Source organism: Myxocyprinus asiaticus, chromosome 39, assembly GCF_019703515.2.
Source record: "Myxocyprinus asiaticus isolate MX2 ecotype Aquarium Trade chromosome 39, UBuf_Myxa_2, whole genome shotgun sequence".
Taxonomy (NCBI): Eukaryota; Metazoa; Chordata; class Actinopteri; order Cypriniformes; family Catostomidae; genus Myxocyprinus; species Myxocyprinus asiaticus.
This window is the reverse complement of record NC_059382.1, coordinates 28,692,555-28,712,191: the sequence shown is the minus strand read 5'-3', so window position 1 is coordinate 28,712,191 and position 19,637 is coordinate 28,692,555. Positions and strand designations below refer to the sequence as shown.

Genomic DNA, 19,637 nt, shown 5'->3' with positions numbered 1-19,637 from the left:
ACACATGGATGCACACATACTGACAACACACAAACACAAACACGCACACACACACACACACACACACACACACACACACACACACTGGCATTCTGAGTCAGGTCCCTAGTAGTCTCTCTCCATCCACCCTCTATTGGCTGCAGCAGAGAGAAAGGCAGTCTGGGAGGGGCCAGCTGATAAAGAGAAGCGTAAGAGGGAGTGAGAGACAAACAGCCATTGCACTAAAGAAGGGAGGGGTGTATGAGGAAGAAGGGAGCAATCCATTGGAGGAGTGCCACAGCGCGGAGGATAGGGGGGACTCCAGACTGGATGGGCCCAGTGGTGACTTGATGGAGCATGGGTCAGGTTCTAGGGTTCTCCCACTGCAGTGAGTGCTTCCTTTGTTTCCAATTCAATTGTTTCCTCTGCTCACACCTGATAATCTGCATCATTTCTTTCTGTTTCTCTCTGTTTATGTAGCTTATGTGTTTATATTCTCTTGCATCCTCCCTCACGAATCTTTCTCTGTCATGTACTGACTACAGCATCCATTCCCCAATCTGTTTTGCTGGATTCTGCTTATGTTACAGTGTGTACTAGCTGCAGCAACTGTAAAGATGACTTGTGGTGTTTACATGTATTTAAGGGATAATCTGAGTGTTTGTGTTGTTGCTAGTGGTGGAATCAACTTGTATTGGTTGGTGTAACAGTTCCAATTGGTTCATGTTGGTCTAGTTTGTCCTATGTGGCTGTAAATGTCCAGTACAGTTGATTATAACAATATATACAACAGTTAGTCACTTCACCCCATGTACTGCAACAAAATACGTCTTTGATTTAGTTTGTTTTGGCTAGTTTCCAATATAAATATCTAAAACTCTTTTAAAACAACGTACATTTACTTTATGAGATATACTGCAGAAGAATAAACTGTTATCTGAGAATATTAAATATAATTAAAAATAATTGTTTTTAAATATCTACAAATCCTTAAAAAAAAAAAAAGATGCATTCACCTGAGAAGCAGCATATAAGATTGCAGAGCTTTCAGAGAATAGATCTTGAATATAAGTATATTTTGTCTATGATGCACTGGCAGAAGTATAAACGTGACAAATACACTTATATACAAAATACAAGTATATTCAAGATACATTCTCTGAAAGCAATTCTTAATATCATATATGTTGCTTCTAAAGTAAATGTATCTTGTTTTAAGGATATTTAGACGATTTTAAATAGAAAACGAGACGAAAACACTTGATAACAATAGGATTTTTTTTTGCAGTGAATTTCTTTACTGAATTAAACTTAATAAAAAAAAAAATTTCCTTTAATTCAGTGAATGTCATTTAGAAGTATTTTTAAAAGATGATTCTGTCCTCTTTATTGTTAGCAAGCACATTTAATACAACCTTTTAACTCGGGGCACAAGTTGAATAGTCGGTTAAGAGCTAATGATTAATCATTGCAATAATCGCCCGAATAGTCAAATAATCGTTCTAATAATCGTTATATTAGTCAATTATCAAAAAAATCATTCGTTGCAGCCCTAGTCAGCAGCAGCGCTGTCAGTCATTCATTCAGTCAGTCAGTCAATCAGTATTTTCATTCATTGGCACTCCTTGATTTCTCGTATTACTACTACACTAATAAACCTAAGAAATAGCTTTAAACGGCTTTAAACTAACAACTTAAGCATTAAGGCTCATCACAGCTGAGAGACACAACAGACTGATTAATTACACAAACTCAAGGCGCTTACCTCTTACCGGAGTTTCCACATTGCAGATGACATACTGTTCAAAATGACAGAGGAGATTGCGTTTCTATTCACCTTATGCGCCAGAGAAACTAGCGCACATCCATTTTGAAAATTTTGTCTCTGAACTTCCATTCTAGCGGTTCTGTATAGATATATATGGTGTTGATGTCAAAATGTAATTAGCTAGCGAAGTGGATTTACAGGTTAAAGAGTTGTCAAAAGCAATCATGAGTATTTAAAGCGTTCAGGAGATGTCATAACAACTGGAAGCAGAGCGGGAGATTTTAAAACAAGAGTACTTCCACAAGATCCTACCTTTTTGCTGTGGACATACTGATATGCCTCTCTGCTCATGAAACTCTGAAACAACACGTAGTCATTAAAAATATCTCTGTATGACATATTCACCCATTGCGTTATAGTTAAGGTAAGCAGATTTTTTTAGCGTTAAACCGGTATGGGGGGAGGGGTGCAACTATATTTATACACACACACACACACACACACACACACATACACATGTGAAAGTGTATGTTTTATTTTATGTTCTGTTTACAACAATGTTAATCACATGTAAGCCTCTACAAAATGTAAGGTAACAAATTAATTTTAAAAAGTACAATTGTAATTTTCTATAATGTTATGAACTTGCATGTGTAATAATACGAATTGTTACTGTTGGAAATTTCATGACAGCTACATATTTTAAAACAAATTATTAACAAGCTGAAACCTAAAAATTAAAGAGAATATTCGTATAACAATTAAACGCTTGTATTATGAAAAATGCAGTGTGTCATAGCTGTCTGAATGTGATCTGCCAGGTCCAATTTACCTCTGCGGGTATCGGAAAAAACAATTAGAGTGACAGAAAAAACACCTCACTAGTATTTTCACATAGTAAAGGGGTGCTGTAGACTCACACCATCAACTCTTGGTGAAAAATACTTTCTGTTCTCCCTCACATAATCCATTATGATCAACTCTTCTAAGTAGCTTCAATACACACAGGAAGTTATATGACAAAATTCGGAAGAGTGGAGCACGGAAAGGAGCGGGGCAGAATGAGGTTTGGCAAATTTGCAAATGGGTTTAAGTCGGTGACTCTTGTTTGTAAAGATTTGCATTTGAAACATGTAATCTCACTTAGGAGACAAGTGTTTATGCTTTTGGACTCTCAAGCCCAGTTCACACCGCTGGTGACGTTGTCGCTTAGTGTTGCAAGACTAACGCTGGGTTCAAACATCATCCGTGAGCGAGGTACGAGTGGCGCGTGAGCGGGGCGGTCGCGTTGGACATTCACATTGGCCACGTCTCTTCCACGAGAAACAGCAGTGCCTCTGTGCAGGAAAAAAGTTATCTATGGGGTCCTATGCCAATTTTTTCTTTAATAAGGTCATAATAAGCTTAGGTTATTGCTGCTTCAAGGACAATAGCGGGCAGTCAAGTGCACTTCATCTTTATCAGCACACTTGGTTGTGATTGGTTAATGTTGTGTCTATACTGTACACCTATATACACAGAATGGCAAAATGTCCAGCAGTTTATTAATTCTTTCCTTTATTATGTTATTTTATTCAGTTTACTCGCATGCAGACATATAAATTGTAGTGTACTATAGTTTCGGTTTGAATAATTTTGATTTGCTTTTGTGTCTTTGCTATAATCTCCTGATTATTTTAGTGTTGTACTGCACCCAGAGCCGCTGAGCTCAGCGTGAGCCACGCGGCAAAAATAGGCTCAACTCCGAAACTATCCGCTCACTGCTGTGTCTGGGACGCTTTTGGGATGTGTCAACTAGCGACTCACGCTTGCAGTGTAAACAGTGTCATCTGTTTTTATGGGCGGCGAAACAAAAATGTGTTGCTCGTGCCTCGCTCACACCCCGCTCATGGAGGATGTGTGAACCCAGTGTAAGGCTACATTTCCTCTGGCGCGTTTTGAGCGAAGTTGAGAGAACGTTTTTAATTAATTCCTATGGAAGTCGAGCGCCATGCTCGCAAGGTGGATTGTGGGATTGACTGCGGCGCAGAGCAAGCTGTTCCCTATCATTGTGAGTGGTGGATTTCTTCCGTGCCAGTGGAAACGCAGCCTTAGCGATCTGTGTCGGTGGTGGGCGTTCCTACTGCTGCCACCGCTCTAAAGTTATTGGTGGGCTGCACAATTGCCCATAGTAGCGTTTGAAATGCTGATTACAGATAATATTAATAAATCAGCCAATATTCTGACTTTTTTCATTATCGGCATCAGCCGATACATTTTCCTGTTTGGCCGATTTTTTTGGGGGGCGCCAAAAACCCACTTGCATGTGATGCGATTGAGACATGTAAGTGACCAGTCACAGTTCGTTTTGTTGTTACAAGCATCGTGTTACTACAATAATAGACCAGTGTGCAGCACAGTGTCATTTAAACGGTCTGCATATCAGAGCCGCAGCAGACACATTTGAGCTCATTATTTTAAAGTGATTGAGCCTGTTTCATTGACCCTCTCTCCTCAATAGTTCCCTGTAACATTTAACTGTTTTGTGTAATGATAAAAAGGCAAATATCAATAAAAATGTATATCATATATACCATCTGCAAATATGCACATATCTTGTTATAAACCAACCTCACACAACTTGAGCAGATCCAGCATCCTGTGGAGCGCTCATTTATTTACCTCTAAGGCACGTATTCTATCAGTAAATTATCAGTAAATTATCAATAAAACTGCAAATATGCAGATATCTAGTTTAAACAGATGTAATTCACGAGCCTTACGAAAATCCAGCTTTTTCTTCCTATCGAGCACTTATCTAATATCTTCCTCGTATTCCATCAGCCAGAATCAAAAACTTCAGGATCAGGATCAAAAGTTCCTCTGATTCACAAATCATGATGGTCAGTCCGTGACAATCCAAGCAGGCAATCCAGGCCGTTTAAACTGTCAGGAGATTGAGGCTTGCGCTGGATACGCACGAGCGTGAGTGCAACCAGTCTTTCTAAGAAGTCAGTCCACTGTCGGCCATGTTTGGAATGCTCTCGTGAGGCTATTTCCAGTCATGACAGTGCAGCTCTTATCTACTTGAATGGAGAAAGACCAAAATCTCCAAAATGGTTGGTCAAGATTATGATCAAAGAACATATTTCAAATCAGCAGTAAAATCTGACAACACTGGTCTCATAAATGGTGCTTCTTTACCTCAGATTACGCTAAAAAACACATTTTTCCCAGCTTTTATAGCTAATGCGCATGTGTGTTCTCGAGTTGATTGACAGGCGATCTCTGTATCTAAAAGGTGATTGGCTCTTTTACATGTAAGGCGGGACTTCCTGTCTACATCAATTGACCGTTGGCTGCAGTTGGGCATTCTAATTTCTCCCATTCATTTTAATAGAAGTGGCCTGTCTCTGCTAAATAGTCTCTGGTGCAACTTCATTGTAAAAGCGCTTCACGTGTGCTATAAGGAAATGTCTTATTCACTATGCACTGTGTGTACAATTGGTTTGATTCTGTATTTTTTGAGTAAATGTGATTGCTAACATGGACATGCCATCCATGGTTGCTGGACTACTGTGTACTGTTATTTCCTTCTTCCTAATATATTAACAATTTGTTAATGTGCAAATAAATTCCTAAAATTTGATGACTAAACAGAAATCAGAAGAAACTGCTATCTACCATTTAAAATAAAATATATTTTTTTAGATATATATTTTTACAATATATATTAAGTTTTGTGTGAAATTGAGTAAATATAGTGCTAAATCAGAATCAGAATCAGAATCAGCTTTATTTGCAAATATGCTTACACATACAAGGAATCTGTCTTGGTGACAGAAACTTCCAGTGCACAAACAATACAAGACAGAGTAATAAAATATTTTTTTAATACAAATAAAAAGTTAATAGAAAATATAAGAATATATAGAAATATACAATAAGTAAATAATTATATATATATATATATATATATATATATATATATATATACAGTTGCAATCAAAATTATTCAACCCCTCCCCCCCACAAGACAGTATGGATTTACAAAGGTAAGCTTTTCTGATGACCGAGAATTTTTAAACTTTACATCTATATCAGGTGAGTGACACATTCAAAGTCATAGTGTGAATATATAACCTAATATTTTTAAATAGCAGGATTTTTTTTTAAAATACAGCCATGTCATAATTATTCAACCCCTATTGCATGTAGCTGTTTCTTAAATATGTAAGGCTACAAAAGTAATTGTTTTAGAACAACATAATGTCATCAATCTGCAATGGCACTTGCAAATTTAAGTTTAGCATTGTAAGCAAAAATGTATTTCTATGCAAAAAAATGTATTTAAAAATAAGCTGTCTCAAAAGCTAATAGAGGAGATTATTTAATTACACAAGAAAGGTCATGGCTAAAAGTACATTTCCAAGGCATTTCAATTTCTGATAGACAAAGTTGGCAGCACCATTCATACATTTTTATAATATGGTACAACAGCAACCTTCTTGGGGTGTGGAAGAAAGCAAAACTTCACCAAGGGAAATGTTTACTCCAGCTGACTGAATATTCAAGAAGTAATTAGGAAAGAGCTGTGGACTCCTGGAAGAAGGTTTTATAGACGTATGACACTAAACTGAAAATGAGTTTTAAACCCATGAGTCAGCAGTACGTCTGGAGTAAGATGACAAGGTGATGACAAGAACGACACTATCCCCACAGTCAAGCATGGAGGTGGGTCAGTCCTGTTATGGGTGTGTTTTGTGGCTGCAGGAAATGGCTATCCTGACTATGTGACTGACACCATGGATTCTTTCTGGTATCAGGCCATTTTGGCATGAAAAATGTGATGCCTTCAGTGTGTAAATTGAAGCTTGGTGATCACTGGACTTTCCAGCAAGACAATAATATAAGGATAAATCCAAGTTGTCCAAAATCTGGTTCAGGGATAGGTCGTGGAATGTCCTTAAATGGCCCTTTTAGTTCATCATTAAAATCCCATTGCAAACCTTTGTTGGGATTTCAAGGAAGCAGTGGCAGCACAGAAACCAAAGAATGTCCATGAGCTGGAAGCTTTTGCTCATGAGAAATGTGTAAAAATTCTAATAGAGAGGTGTCCGAAGCCTGAGAACACTTACCTGAAACATTTATTTGCTGTTATTAAGGATAAAGGATGCTCCACAAATGATAGACTTTGGGGGTTGAATATTTTTTACATGACATTTGTGGAGAGAATTAGTTATTTTTTATTTTAAAATTTGGGTAAACTGAACTCTTTGTTCTCAAAATCACTCAAATGTGTATTAAAAACTTACTTTGTTTACTGAGGTTTTAGTTGATGTGTTTTAATTCACATCACCAGAATGTATTGCTGGTCAGGGGGTTGAATAATTTTGATTGCAACTGTATATATATATATATATATATATATATATATATATATATATATATATATATATATAAAGCCTTCAAATCTACAGTAGAACACATTCAAGTCATCAGCCAGTTGTTGGTTCCCTACAGTGTTGGGGGACGGTGTCTTGAACACTGATGCAGGGTCGTTAGCTGAAAATTGTTTTTCAGCTTATCAGAGTAGCTTCTTTTAGCCACTCTGATTTTCTTAGTCAGTGTGTTCCTGGCCTGATTGTACAATATTTTATCCCCACTTCTGTAAGCAACCTCTTTGGCATGACGAAGCTATCTGAGTTTGTCTGTAAACCATGGTTTGCATTCACGCACGCGTGTGGAGGAATATAAACACTCACCAGAATAAACGAGGAAAACTCCTACAGCGAATAGAAAGGCTTACAGTTGATAAAGAGCACTTCCAAATTAGGACAGCACATCTTCTTTAATGTTGTTACATCTGTACACCAACTTTCATTGATGTAAAAGCATGTTCCACCGCCTCTCGTTTTCCCATTAACTCCGCAATGCGATCCACTCTGAACAGTTGAAAGCTCGGCAGATGTAACGTGCTGTCCGGAATGGCTTCACTCAGCCAGATTTCTGTGAAGCACAAGGCAGCAGAGAAAAGTCCTTGTTTGTACATGAGGAGATGTAGTTCATCTGTTTGTTTAGGAAGAGAGCGGAGATTCGCTAGATGAATACTCTGCAGCACTGTTTGAAAGCTACGCAAGCGGAGCTTGATCAGCGCGCCGGCTGGCCTCCCTCGCCTGCATCTCATAGCGCGCTTAAACAACACAGCTGCACCTCTCACTAAAATGTCCAGCAAAACATCCAAATAGTCTCAAACCGGGAAAAGATTTTCTCGTATGTGCTGCTGAATGTTCAGCAGTTCGTCCCTGGTAAAACTGATTGGAAAAAAATGACTAAACACAGGACAAACAAACAAAAACAACAAAAGAATTGGAGAGCTCCACACTAAATAATTTACAAATGTGCGTGCCAGCTGAGGAGTTGTACCTAGGTTACTGTCGTTAAAATAACTTTGAAGCCTACCTCTCAGAGATTGTGTGGAAGTATACTGTTTTACATGATTTGCAACAAATACACTACAAAGACAGCATGGCCATGACAAATGAATGGAGAGAGATTTTAGTTTTTAAAAGTGAAAGGGGCTGTGACAAGTTTAATAAAAAAAAAAGAAGCAGCACAGCGCTAAAAGTGGCGGTCCGTGGAGAGAAAAACCTGCATTACTGGCTTTACTTGAGGCTGGAACAGTACATTAAACACTGTGACATCATCATAAACAAACTAATTTTAAAATGATGTCGCACATAGTATAAACGGCAGCTTTGTTCGCCTAGTGTGCTTGAGTTCATCCAGGAGAAAAAAGTTTGGCTTCTTCCAAAGTATAAACCAGGCTTTACATGGCCTGTAATAGATTAGCTTCAGGTAGCCAGTCTTCTTCTCACAGTGAATGAGCGCAGAGTGAATCCAATGAGCAGTCGGCGATGAATGGTAATGTTGAAAATTCAGAACAAGTTTATAATTTTGTGGAGCAGCCAGTTCCTGGTGATGCAGCCATGTTTTCAAAAGCTGCTGATAGCGCAGGAGTAAGTACTGTTTTACTCGAATCTGCAGGTAAAAATTTACATAATGAACAAAGTGAAGGTTAATTTGCAGCTAGTGGAAAGGATTTGAATGTCTTGTTAAATGTTAGTAGTCAGGTAGACAGTGAAGCTGAGGACATGGACCAGGATAAGTCATATGGTGATGGTTCTTGTTTTGATGGGCCAAACAAGTTTAAGGACTTGTACTAAATAACTTCTTGGATGAAACATTTGGGCAATCTGTTAAAGTGGGTGATTATTTTACTGACACTTTTATCAGGTCTGTTACAGTCTTAAAAAAAGATGGTTAGTCTTGACTTGCTTGATAAAAGGAAGCGTTATCGTTTAAAGAAGCATGTGACTGCACTGAATAAAGTCTCTAAGTTAAATAAAGGTAAAAAAAGGCAAAAGTGCATTAACAAAAAAATAAACAATGTCTACCTTGATCATGACTCACCTGGTTTTTCTATACCTGTGTTTTCTGAGTTTTCTCTCTTATTTCATCATTCTATGGGGAGTTTAAGAGTAGGCTCTTTGAATGTAAATGGTGGGAGGGTAAGGCAGAAGAGAGAAGTGACACATACAAGAGACACATAGTACTGTGAATGACAAAGTTGACTGGGGTTTATGCTGGGGAGGTCAACAGTTTCTCAGTCATGGTAGTAATACTAGTGGAGGGGTGGCAATACTTTGTTCTAATAGTTTCAATGTAAAGATTTAAATTTTTACAGATTTAGTTAAAGGTCGGGTTATAGTGGTTAGAGTTGACATAGAGGGGTCCATTTATTGCTTTATTAACATACTGTATATGTTCCCAATATTGGTGCTGAAAGATTAGCAGTTTTTGGTAAAATACAGTAAGTTCTTGTGTTACATGACTATGATTATGTTATTCTGGGTGGGGGTTGGAAATGCACTGTTGATTTTAGTTTGGATAGGCTTAGAGAGGAGCCACACTTCTAGCACTAACCTGAAGAGGCTGTTAGCTCATTTTGATTTAGTAGATTAATGGAGAGTCAAGCATCTGACTGTGAAGTAATATACATTTGTTAGGGTGATGGGGGGGGTAGAGTAAGTGCAGCTAGGTTAGAAAGAATCTATCTGTCACAGGGACCAAAATTATTTGATAGTGTTTTTAGGCCTGCTGGTTTTTCTGTCCATTATTTTACTACTTTGAATGGGGATCTTGTGTTATGCAAGGCGAGGAGTAAAGGAAGGCTTTCTTGGAGGAACCACAGCATTTTCTTGTTCTCAGACTTTGCGAGTTTGTCGGGAGAGAGGTGTGATCGATTCAAGGAATGCAGGTCGCTTTTGCACTGATATTCCCGGCCAAATTGGGAATGGATACTGGGGATGGCCGTGGAACATTTGCATGCCCACAGCAAGCGATGTCCTTTGTGGAGTCGGTGGAGTGAGAAAGTCATCTCATTATGCTCACGTTGCAGCCGAGTGGACCGGCTCACTGAACATTCGCTTGACTGTTTGAGGATCCTGTGAACTTTTTTTGTACTGGTTCCGCCTGCCGGCTGGAGTTTATTTTGTGGAGTGGCAGACCTTCGTGACAGTTTTGTGGATGAATCTGCATGCTCTTTGTGCTTGTTTCTCCTGTTGGCTGGGGTTTATTTTGTGGAGTATTTCTCGCAGGGACATTGGAGTGATTAGGTCATTTGTTTGCACTCATGTTGCAGCCGAGTGGACCGGCTCACTGAACATTCGTTTGACTGTTTGAAGAATCTGTGTGTTTTTTTTGTGCTGGTTCCGCCAAGTGGCTGGAGTTTATTTTGTGGAGTGGCACACCTTCAGGACAGTTTTGTGGATGAACCTGCCCATTCTTTGTGCTTGTTCCTCCTGTTGGCTGGAGTTTGTTCTGTAGAGTATTTTTTGCAAAGTCAATGTAGTGAGTGGGTCATTTCATTGTACTCATGTTGCAGATGAGTGGACCGGCTCACTGAACATTCGCTTGACTGTTTGAAGAATCTACGCATTGTTTTTGTGCTGGTTCCGCCTAGCGGCTGGAGTTTATTTTGTAGAGTGTCACACCTTCAGGACAGTTTTATGGATGATGCTACACGCTCTTTGTGCTTAATCTGTCTATTGGCTGGAGTTTGTTTTATAGATTATCTTTTGCTGTGTAATTCTGTCTCACAAGGTTTGTATAGAAGCACCGGACTTCGGGTCCTCGTAGGCGTGCATGGACTGTTTGAGTTTGGAGGGATGGACGCCGGTTGGCACTGTCGTGCACAGGGTTGATGCACACATTTTTCTTTTTTCTGTTTGTTTGGTTTTGGGGGATGTTTGGGTTTTGATTGTCGCACTAACGTTGGAGTGTGGTATTTATAATCTTGTTTTTGACACACAATCTATTTTTTCTTAAAACATTTTGTCAAAATGTCAAATGTTAATATGGGTGGATTGTCTCTCTCCACGTGGAAAGTGAATGGGTTGGGGCACCCCATAAAGGGAAGGAAGGTTATTTCTCTTCTTAAGCATAAGAAATGTTATATAGTGTTTCTTTGGGAAACACATCTGTGGCAGCAGGGGCGTGGTCAATCATCTCTCTGGAGAGAGAGAAAGCGGTAAGGGTGCTTACACCTGAGTTAAATTATGTCTAACACCTGTCTCTAGTTTCAGTGAGCACGGGGAGAGTGGCATAAATAGAGCCACACCGCAGGTAGACGGGAGAGAGAGCCTGGGCACCAGAGACCCGATTGTGAAGCAAAGAATTTATTATTGCAAAGTTGAGAGTTTATTTTGTGAAGTAGTTTGTGTATTTTTAGAGTGACTTATTGAACAACGTAAAAGCCCTGAGAGGCTGTATCTGCCACAGAGAGGAAAATAAAAATGCTTACCTGAACCAGGAAATCTGCTTCTCGCCTCCTCCTTCCACTGAGAAGTGTTACAACGTCTTTCTCTGCAGGAAGCTAAAAAATTTGGAAAAATATGGGGTTGCCATTTTTTTACGGTGCTGGCTCGAGTGGGAGCAGGGGAGTCATTACACTGATAAGTAAACATCTGCAATTCAAATGTCTCAAACAGAGTAAAGATAAATTAGGAAGAGTCATTATTGTTTTAGCTGAAATTCTTAATAAGTCTTAATCTGGCTAATATTTATGGACCTAACGTTGATGATCAGGGCTTTTTTATAGATCTTGAAGGGATGTTGCAAGCCGCTGGCACCTCTCATGATATAATATTGGGAGGACACTTTAATCTTTTGATGGACTTAGTCCTTGATCATAGTGAAGCAAAAGTGTGCAAGCCCCCTAGAGCAACATTGACGCTTCACAGGATGTGTAAAAATCATGGTCTTACAGATATTTGGAGACTTTTGAACCCATCTGGTAGGGACTATAAAGTTTTTCATCAGTCCATAAGCTGTTGATTGCTCAATTGGAAACATTTTAGTCTCAGATCACGCCCTGGTGTGTTTAGAGGTGTTGCCACATATGGAGAAAAATAAATCATATAGTTGGCACTTTAATGTATCCCTTTTGCAAAATCCTGAATTCCAACAAATGCTAAAGGCTGAAATCAATGTCTATATGGAGACGGTTCTTAGGGGCCAAATCATACAGTATGCCAGATTCACCAGAAAAATCCAAAGCACAAGAACTCGTGGGATTGGAAGGGAATATTAAAAGTGCCGAGGCAGAGCTGAAGCGACGAATGTCATATAATGGCCTCAGGGAACTGACCCGACTGAAATACAAATATAATACTATTTTGTTGCGGAAGGTAGAGTTTTGACTATTCAGGGCAAGACAGTCATACTTTGAGTTGGGGGACAAAGAAGGAAAACTTCTGACTAGATATATAAAACAGAGAGAGTCTTTTTCTATCATTCTCTCAGTGAAATCTGCTGGTGGTGAAATATTTACCTCGGCTATTGATATTAATAATGCTTTTAAAGTATTCTATCTTGATCTCTATAGTTCCACATCTTCGTCTACTGATGAGGATATTAGAAACTTGGTGGAACCATTAGAACTTCCTAAACTGACGACTGAGCAAAAAAATTCTATTGTTTCTGAGATAACATTGGAGGAACTGGGCGAGGTAATTAAGGCCTTGCCTACAGGCAATGCTTCGGAGCCAGGTGGCTTTGCTGCTGAATTTTTTAGATCTTATGCTACAGAACTAGCTCCACTTTTGCTAGAAGTTTATATGGAATCATTAATCATTAATCAGTCTGATTCTTAAAAAGGACAAAGATCCAAGCGAGTGTAAGAGTTACTGTCCAATTTCCCTGATCCAGCTAGACATTAAAATACTGTCAAAAATTCTGGCTAACCGATTAAATAAAGTTATGACATCTCTTATACATATAGATCAGGTGGGGTTTATTCGGGCCGTAGCTCTTCTGATAATATTAGGCGTTTCATTAATATAATGCGGTGAATGATCAGACTCCGGTCGCTGCCATCTCACTTGACACCAAAAAGGTGTTTGATATGGTAGAATGGGATTATCTTTTTAAGATTTTGGAAATGTACGGGTTCAGGAATATTTTTATTGGATGGCATAAGTTACTTTATAGACATCTGTTAGCGGCGGTACAAACAATTGGATTAATTTCAGATTATTTTACTCTGGATAGGGCCACATGGCAGGGTTGCCCTCTTTCCCCATTATTGTTCTGTCTTGCCCTGGAACCATTAGCAGCTGCGATAAGAAAGGAGGATGATTTTCTAGGGGTGATGGCGGGAGGTTTACACAGATAAAATATTATTATTCATCTCCGACCCTACTAGATCTATGCCTTGACTCCTTAGAATTATTAATGCCGATTGACACAGGTGGGCTAGGCCTACCCAAGATTTAGTTTTATTATTATGCACTCGGTCTCAGACATTTGGCTCATTGGTCGCTTCCACCTGAGAGAGCCCCTCCCTGGTTTTGTATTGAACAGGAAGTTCTTGCCCCTATTTTGCCATTGCAAAGCCTTTCTATCAAACTAACTGGAGAATTTATGTTACACTCTGTTATCTCGCATTTGCATGTGGTATGGGCAAAAGTGTCTAGTGTGTTTAATTCAGACATTGAAGGGTTTTCATTTAATATAATATGATTCCACATTTTCTGTTATGTCTGTTTGGCTTGTTGTATGGAATCAATAAAAATTGTTAATAACAAAAAACAATAAACTGCTCCAAGACGTTTTCTGCCAGAGTTCTAAAATGTTCTGGGAGAAGTGGAAATCTAAAAAGAGAACGTTTGAGTCTCTAAGTCAGTGATTTGGGAAAGCTCTCTTTTTCAACTGTTTGTTTAAAGCAGGCCATAAAAGAGGTGGAGGAGGCTATCAGTGACATTGAAAGTGGACTTTCACATGGAGTGGACACTGGCAGAAATGAGGTGTTGCAGACAAAAAGGCTGCTTTCTAAAAGTGCTTTCTAGAGCCCTGTCTAATAGGTTGAAGCAATATATAGGTTTACTTGTACATATGGACCAGACTTATTGTGTCCCAGATCGGACTATAATGGACAATCTGTTCCTCATGAGAGTTGTCTTAGATGTATATTGTATGTATAATCAAGATATTGGAATTTTATCTTTGGATCAGGAGAAAGCTTTTGACAGAGTGGATCATGCTTTTTTGTTTTGTGTTTTTAAAGAGTTTGGTTTTGGGGAGGCAGCCTGGGTACGTCTACTTTATCGTGGGGCTTCATGTATGGTTAAGATGGGAGGAAGGCTCTGCCGACCAATACCAGTGAGGAGGGGAATCAGGCAAGGCTTTCCTATTTCTGGGCAGATTTATTCTTTAGCTGTTGAGCCAATTTTGTGCCGTTTAAGGAATCAACTGACTTGTTTTAATTTACTGGGGTGTGCAATCGAGTCTTCCATGGTTGTGTCTGCATATGCAGATGACATTAATATATTCATAAAAAATAATAATGATGTTAGTATTGTTGTAGAGAGTTTAAAACACTATGAGAAGGCTTCCTTGCCAAGGTAAACTGGGGCAAGTGTGAGGCACTACTGGTAGGACAATGGAGGAAAGAGGCAGCACCCTGTTTACCTGGGGGTTTGCAGTGGGGACGTATTGGGATAAAGATTTTGGGTGGGTTTTTTTTTTGGTACACAGCGATATCAGGAGAAGAATTGGGTGTAATGTAGAAGGTGTGTGCTCGACTGTCTAAATGGAAATGGTTACTTTCCCAGCTGTCATATAGGGGTCATGTATTGGTAGTCAATAACTTGGTTGCCTCAATGCTTTGGCATTGACTCATTGTCTTACATCCACCAAAGGGCTAAATTGAAACTGTGCAGAGGACTATACTGGACTTCTTTTTGTTTGGACAGCACTAGATTTGGGCTGCTGCCATTTACCTCCCAGTCCATGCAGGAGGGCAGGTTCTCATTGACATTTCATCCCCCATAATGGCTTTCAGGTTGAAAACAGCACAGATACTTTTATATGACTGTTGTCTGAGATGGCAAGAAACTGCATAGTTGCTTTTGCAGAGTGCAGGGCAACTGGGATACATTAAACAACTCTTCCTGCTGAGGCCTGAAGAAGCAGATATTACAGGACTAACTCTGTTTTATGGTTCAGTTTTGCAGGCGTGGCAGGTGTTGAAGATATCCAGGGATCCCCATGTTTTACCCGGTATGTGGCTCTTTGAAGAGCCACTGTTTTACAATGATTTTATCTGTGCAAGGACTCTAAATTCTGCCAGTCTACGATCAGTGCTGCGAGAGGCAGGTCTGACCAATGGAATGATGATTGTGGGTATGTTTTCCCATCTCTTGGAATCACTCTGACTGTGGGAGAGTGGAATGACTCAGAGGACAGCTTCCTCTCTTTTTCAACTCCACAGCTGAGTATGTTTGAGGAGCTAGAGAAGGAAGTGGCATATATTGTGTGTGTGTGTGTGTGTGTGTGTGTGTGTGTCATGAATGCACTCTCAGCATCAAGGTGGACTGAGTTTTTTGGCCCAGATCGGTCCCTGAAAATCTGCTGGTGGTCCCTGTATAAGTTGCCCATTGAAAAACGGACAGCAGATCTCCAATGGATAATAGTTCATGGGGCTACAGTGCATCCAGAAAGTATTCACAGTGCTTCACTTTTTCCACATTTTGTTATGTTACAGCCTTATTCCAAAATGGATTAAATTCATTATTTTCCTAAAAATTCTACAAACAATACCCCATAATGACAACATGAAAGAAGTTTGATTGAAATCTTTGCAAATTTATTACAAATAAAAAACAAAAAAAATCACATGTACATAAGTATTCACAGCCTTTGCCATGACACTCAAAATTGAGCTCAGGTGCATCCTGTTTCCACTGATCATCCTTGAGATGTTTCTGCAACTTGATTGGAGTCCACCTGTGGTAAATTCAGTTGATTGGACATGATTTGGAAAGGCACACACCTGTCTATATAAGGTCCCAGAGTTAACAGTGCATGTCAGAGCACAAACCAAGCCATGAAGTCCAAGGAATTGTCTGTAGACCTCCGAGACAGGATCGTATTGAGGCACAGATCTGGGGAAGGGTAAAGAAAAAGTTCTGCAGCATTGAAGATCCCAATGAGCACAGTGGCCTCCATCATCCATAAATGGAAGAAGTTTGGAACCACCAGGACTTCCTAGAGCTGGCCGCCCGGCCAAACTGAGCGATCAGGGGAGAAGGGCCTTAGTCAGGGAGGTGACCAAGAACCCGATGGTCACTCTGACAGAGCTCTAGCATTTCTCTGTGGAGAGAGGAGAACCTTCCAGAAGAACAACCATCTCTGCAGCACTCCACCAATCAGGCCTGTATGGTAGAGTGGCCAGACGGAAGCCACTCCTCAGTAAAAGGCACATGACAGCCCGCCTGGAGATTGCCAAAAGGCACCTGAAGGACTCTCAGACCATGAGAAACAAAGATTGAACTCTTTGTCATGACTGGAGGAAACCAGGCACCGCTCATCACCTGGCCAATACCATCCCTACAGTGAAGCATGGTGGTGGCAGCATCATGCTGTGGAGATGTTTTTCAGCGGCAGGAACTGGGAGACTAGTCAGGATCGAGGGAAAGATGAATGCAGCAATGTACAGAGACATCCTTGATGAAAACCTGCTCCAGAGCGCTCTGGACCTCAGACTGGGGCGAAGGTTCATCTTCCAACAGGACAATGACCCTAAGCACACAGCCAAGATAACAAAGGAGTGGCTACGGGACAACTCTGTGAATGTCCTTGAGTGGTCCAGCCAGAGCCCAGACTTTAACCCGATTGAACATCTCTGGAGAGATCTGAAAATGGCTGTGCACCGATGCTCCCCATCCAACCTGATGGAGCTTGAGAGGTCCTGCAAAGAAGAATGGGAGAAACTGCCCAAAAATAGGTGTGCCAAGCTTGTAGCATCATACTCAAAAAGACTTGAGGCTGTAACTGGTGCCAAAGGTGCTTCAACAAAGTACTGAGCAAAGGCTGTGAATACTGATGTACATGTGATTTTTATTTATTTATTTTTTTTATAAATTTGCAAAGATTTCAAACAAACTTCTTTCACGTTGTCATTATGGTGTATTGTTTGTAGAATTGAGGAAAATAATGAATTTAATCCATTTTGGAATAAGGCTGTAACATAACAAAATGTGGAAAAAGTGAAGTGCTGTGAATACTTTCCAGATGCACTGTATAGCCACAAACAGACATGTAGCACAACTGGATCCTAGTAATGTGGTGGGATGTCATTTTTGTGCTCAGTGTGAAACTTTGGTACATTTGTTCACTGGATATGTAAGGTTGAGGAATCTATTTAGGCTATTGGAATTGTGGTGTTTGGGTTGGGGAGAGTGTTTTTCTTTTCATTTGTTTATTTTTGGTCCAAAGTACTCTGTCAGGAAAAAAAGAAAAACATGTTTTAATAAATTTTGTTTTAAGAGTGGCTAAATTGTCCATATGGCTTTCCAGAAAAAACAAGATCCAAAGCAGTGGATAGGAGGAAGTTGAAGGGGTGTTTTTTGGACTGGTGGCAGCTCGCCTTAGGATCGAGTACACCTACTATAAGCTGATTAATAACTTGGAGTCTTTTGTTGAAAAGTGGGCTGTGGGTAGTGTTCTCTGTGAGGTGAAAGAGGATGGGGAATTAGTTTTTGCTTTCTAAATTATTCCGCATGGTTTGTGTATGCTTGTTTTAATGATGTTGATATGCTTTTCTTTTGATAGAAAAACAGAAATAAAACTTTCTTATTTCTTCTTCCTTGTTGTGATTAGTGGCTGAGAAGTGAAAGAAAATAGGAAATGTTTTATAAAGTGCTTTTTCAATCAATCTCTCTCTCTCTCTCTCTCACACACACACACACACACACATCCTTGTTTCTCCAATAACTTGGTAGAAACAGCCCAAGCCGTGATACTAGTTCTAAAGTGACGTTTTTGAGAAGCTTGGACGCATCTTTTGGTTTGAACCAGCAATGGCAGATTCTGATCTGTCACGTAAGAAAGTAGTTCCATGCACAAATGTGTTTTTTGTGACCGTACTCAGTTTTCCTCATTTTTTAAAAATTTCTTGTTCATTGAACTGTTGTATATAAGTAATATTACACTCCCAATCGTGCTATATGGCCCTAAATCAGCACTGCTGTGATTACCTATCTGCGGCCAAATCACAGCAGTGCTGATGTAGAGCTATATCGCACTCTTGCTTGTGTGATATTGTTTAAATATATATATATATATATGTGTTGCTCCTGTTCTACCCGCTCCATATGGGACTCAAACCGGCATCTCCAGCATGGGAGGGTGCACTAAGATGGAGGCTAAAGGCTACAGCCTCTAGTGCACCTCTTGAGGTCAGCAGAGTGAGGTTTATACACGTTGCACAGCTATCTATCAGCTGGCTCCTGTTACACTCACCCCCCTAAACATCACTCCCATCCGGGTCATGGCACCATTGTAATGCTCCTGTTCTACCCGCTCCATATGGGACTTGAACCCAGGTTTCTAACAAGGAGGCTAATGGCTACAGCCTCTAGCCTCAGTCGCATATATATATATATATATATATATTAAATAATTCAAAAGACTTGAGTCATGAGTTAATAACATACAGAGAAACATCATCTGGAGTTAATTCACTCTACTAAAAAACAACCAAGCTAGACATGTATCGTAATAATATTTTTTTGTGATTTGATATAACTTTAATCTATAGAAGTTGCAAAATTATTGATATTCTATAATAAACACTAGGGAAGTGCCCGAAGCCAAATACCTTATTCGGAAAGGCACAAATATTGACTTCAGAACGAATAACAAATTCATCCGAACAATACAAAAAAATATTCAGAAGACTGATCATCCAACGAGCACAGGTATTAAGTGAAATTTTAAATAAACATACCCAAAATTACAAAGAAATGATGAGTCTGTGAAGCCAATTTAGCTACTACAGTGTAAACCTCATGAATGAAGATGCGCAGTGTGATTTCAAGTTCATCGGATTCAAGTTCATGGTCTCGACTTTGTTTCAGTCTCTATTAATTGTGTGCGTCTCAGAAATCTAATCTTATCAAGAGTAACATTAACTAAGACACTATATCATACAAATTTTCCACTTCTTTAAATGTTTGTTAACACGTTAACACCAATTGTTGCACACAATTCACACGTAAGGATCGATTAACAAACCTGAGCTCTATATTGAATTCCTGAAGTGATGATTTTATTGCGGAGCTCAACTGTCCCTCTCAAGCTAACCACATTTATATCCACATCACCAATTAAGGTAACTGCATGGTTTAGCCTTTATTCCCAAACAGTATAAATGCTCCATAGAGGTTTAAATACTTGTAAATCTATTCAGCATATTCCTGCACGCAGAGGATTGCAGAGAAAACAAAACATGCACATTTTTCCTGTTTTTCTGTTCTAAAAATTTATAGAGGCTCGCTCTTGCTAT

General features: G+C 39.5%; 1 protein-coding gene across 1 annotated transcript in view; it reads left to right on the top strand.

The window, feature by feature from the left end:
* Window positions 1-230: 230 nt before the first annotated feature.
* The window catches only part of LOC127429566 (reticulon-2-like), a 37,356-nt gene continuing 17,949 nt past the window's right edge, over window positions 231-19,637 (top strand). Inside the window, exon 1 of the mRNA XM_051678686.1 lies at window positions 231-367. Coding sequence (XP_051534646.1) covers window positions 337-367 — 31 coding nt within the window. The 5' untranslated portion in view covers window positions 231-336. The remainder of the gene's footprint in view (window positions 368-19,637) is intronic.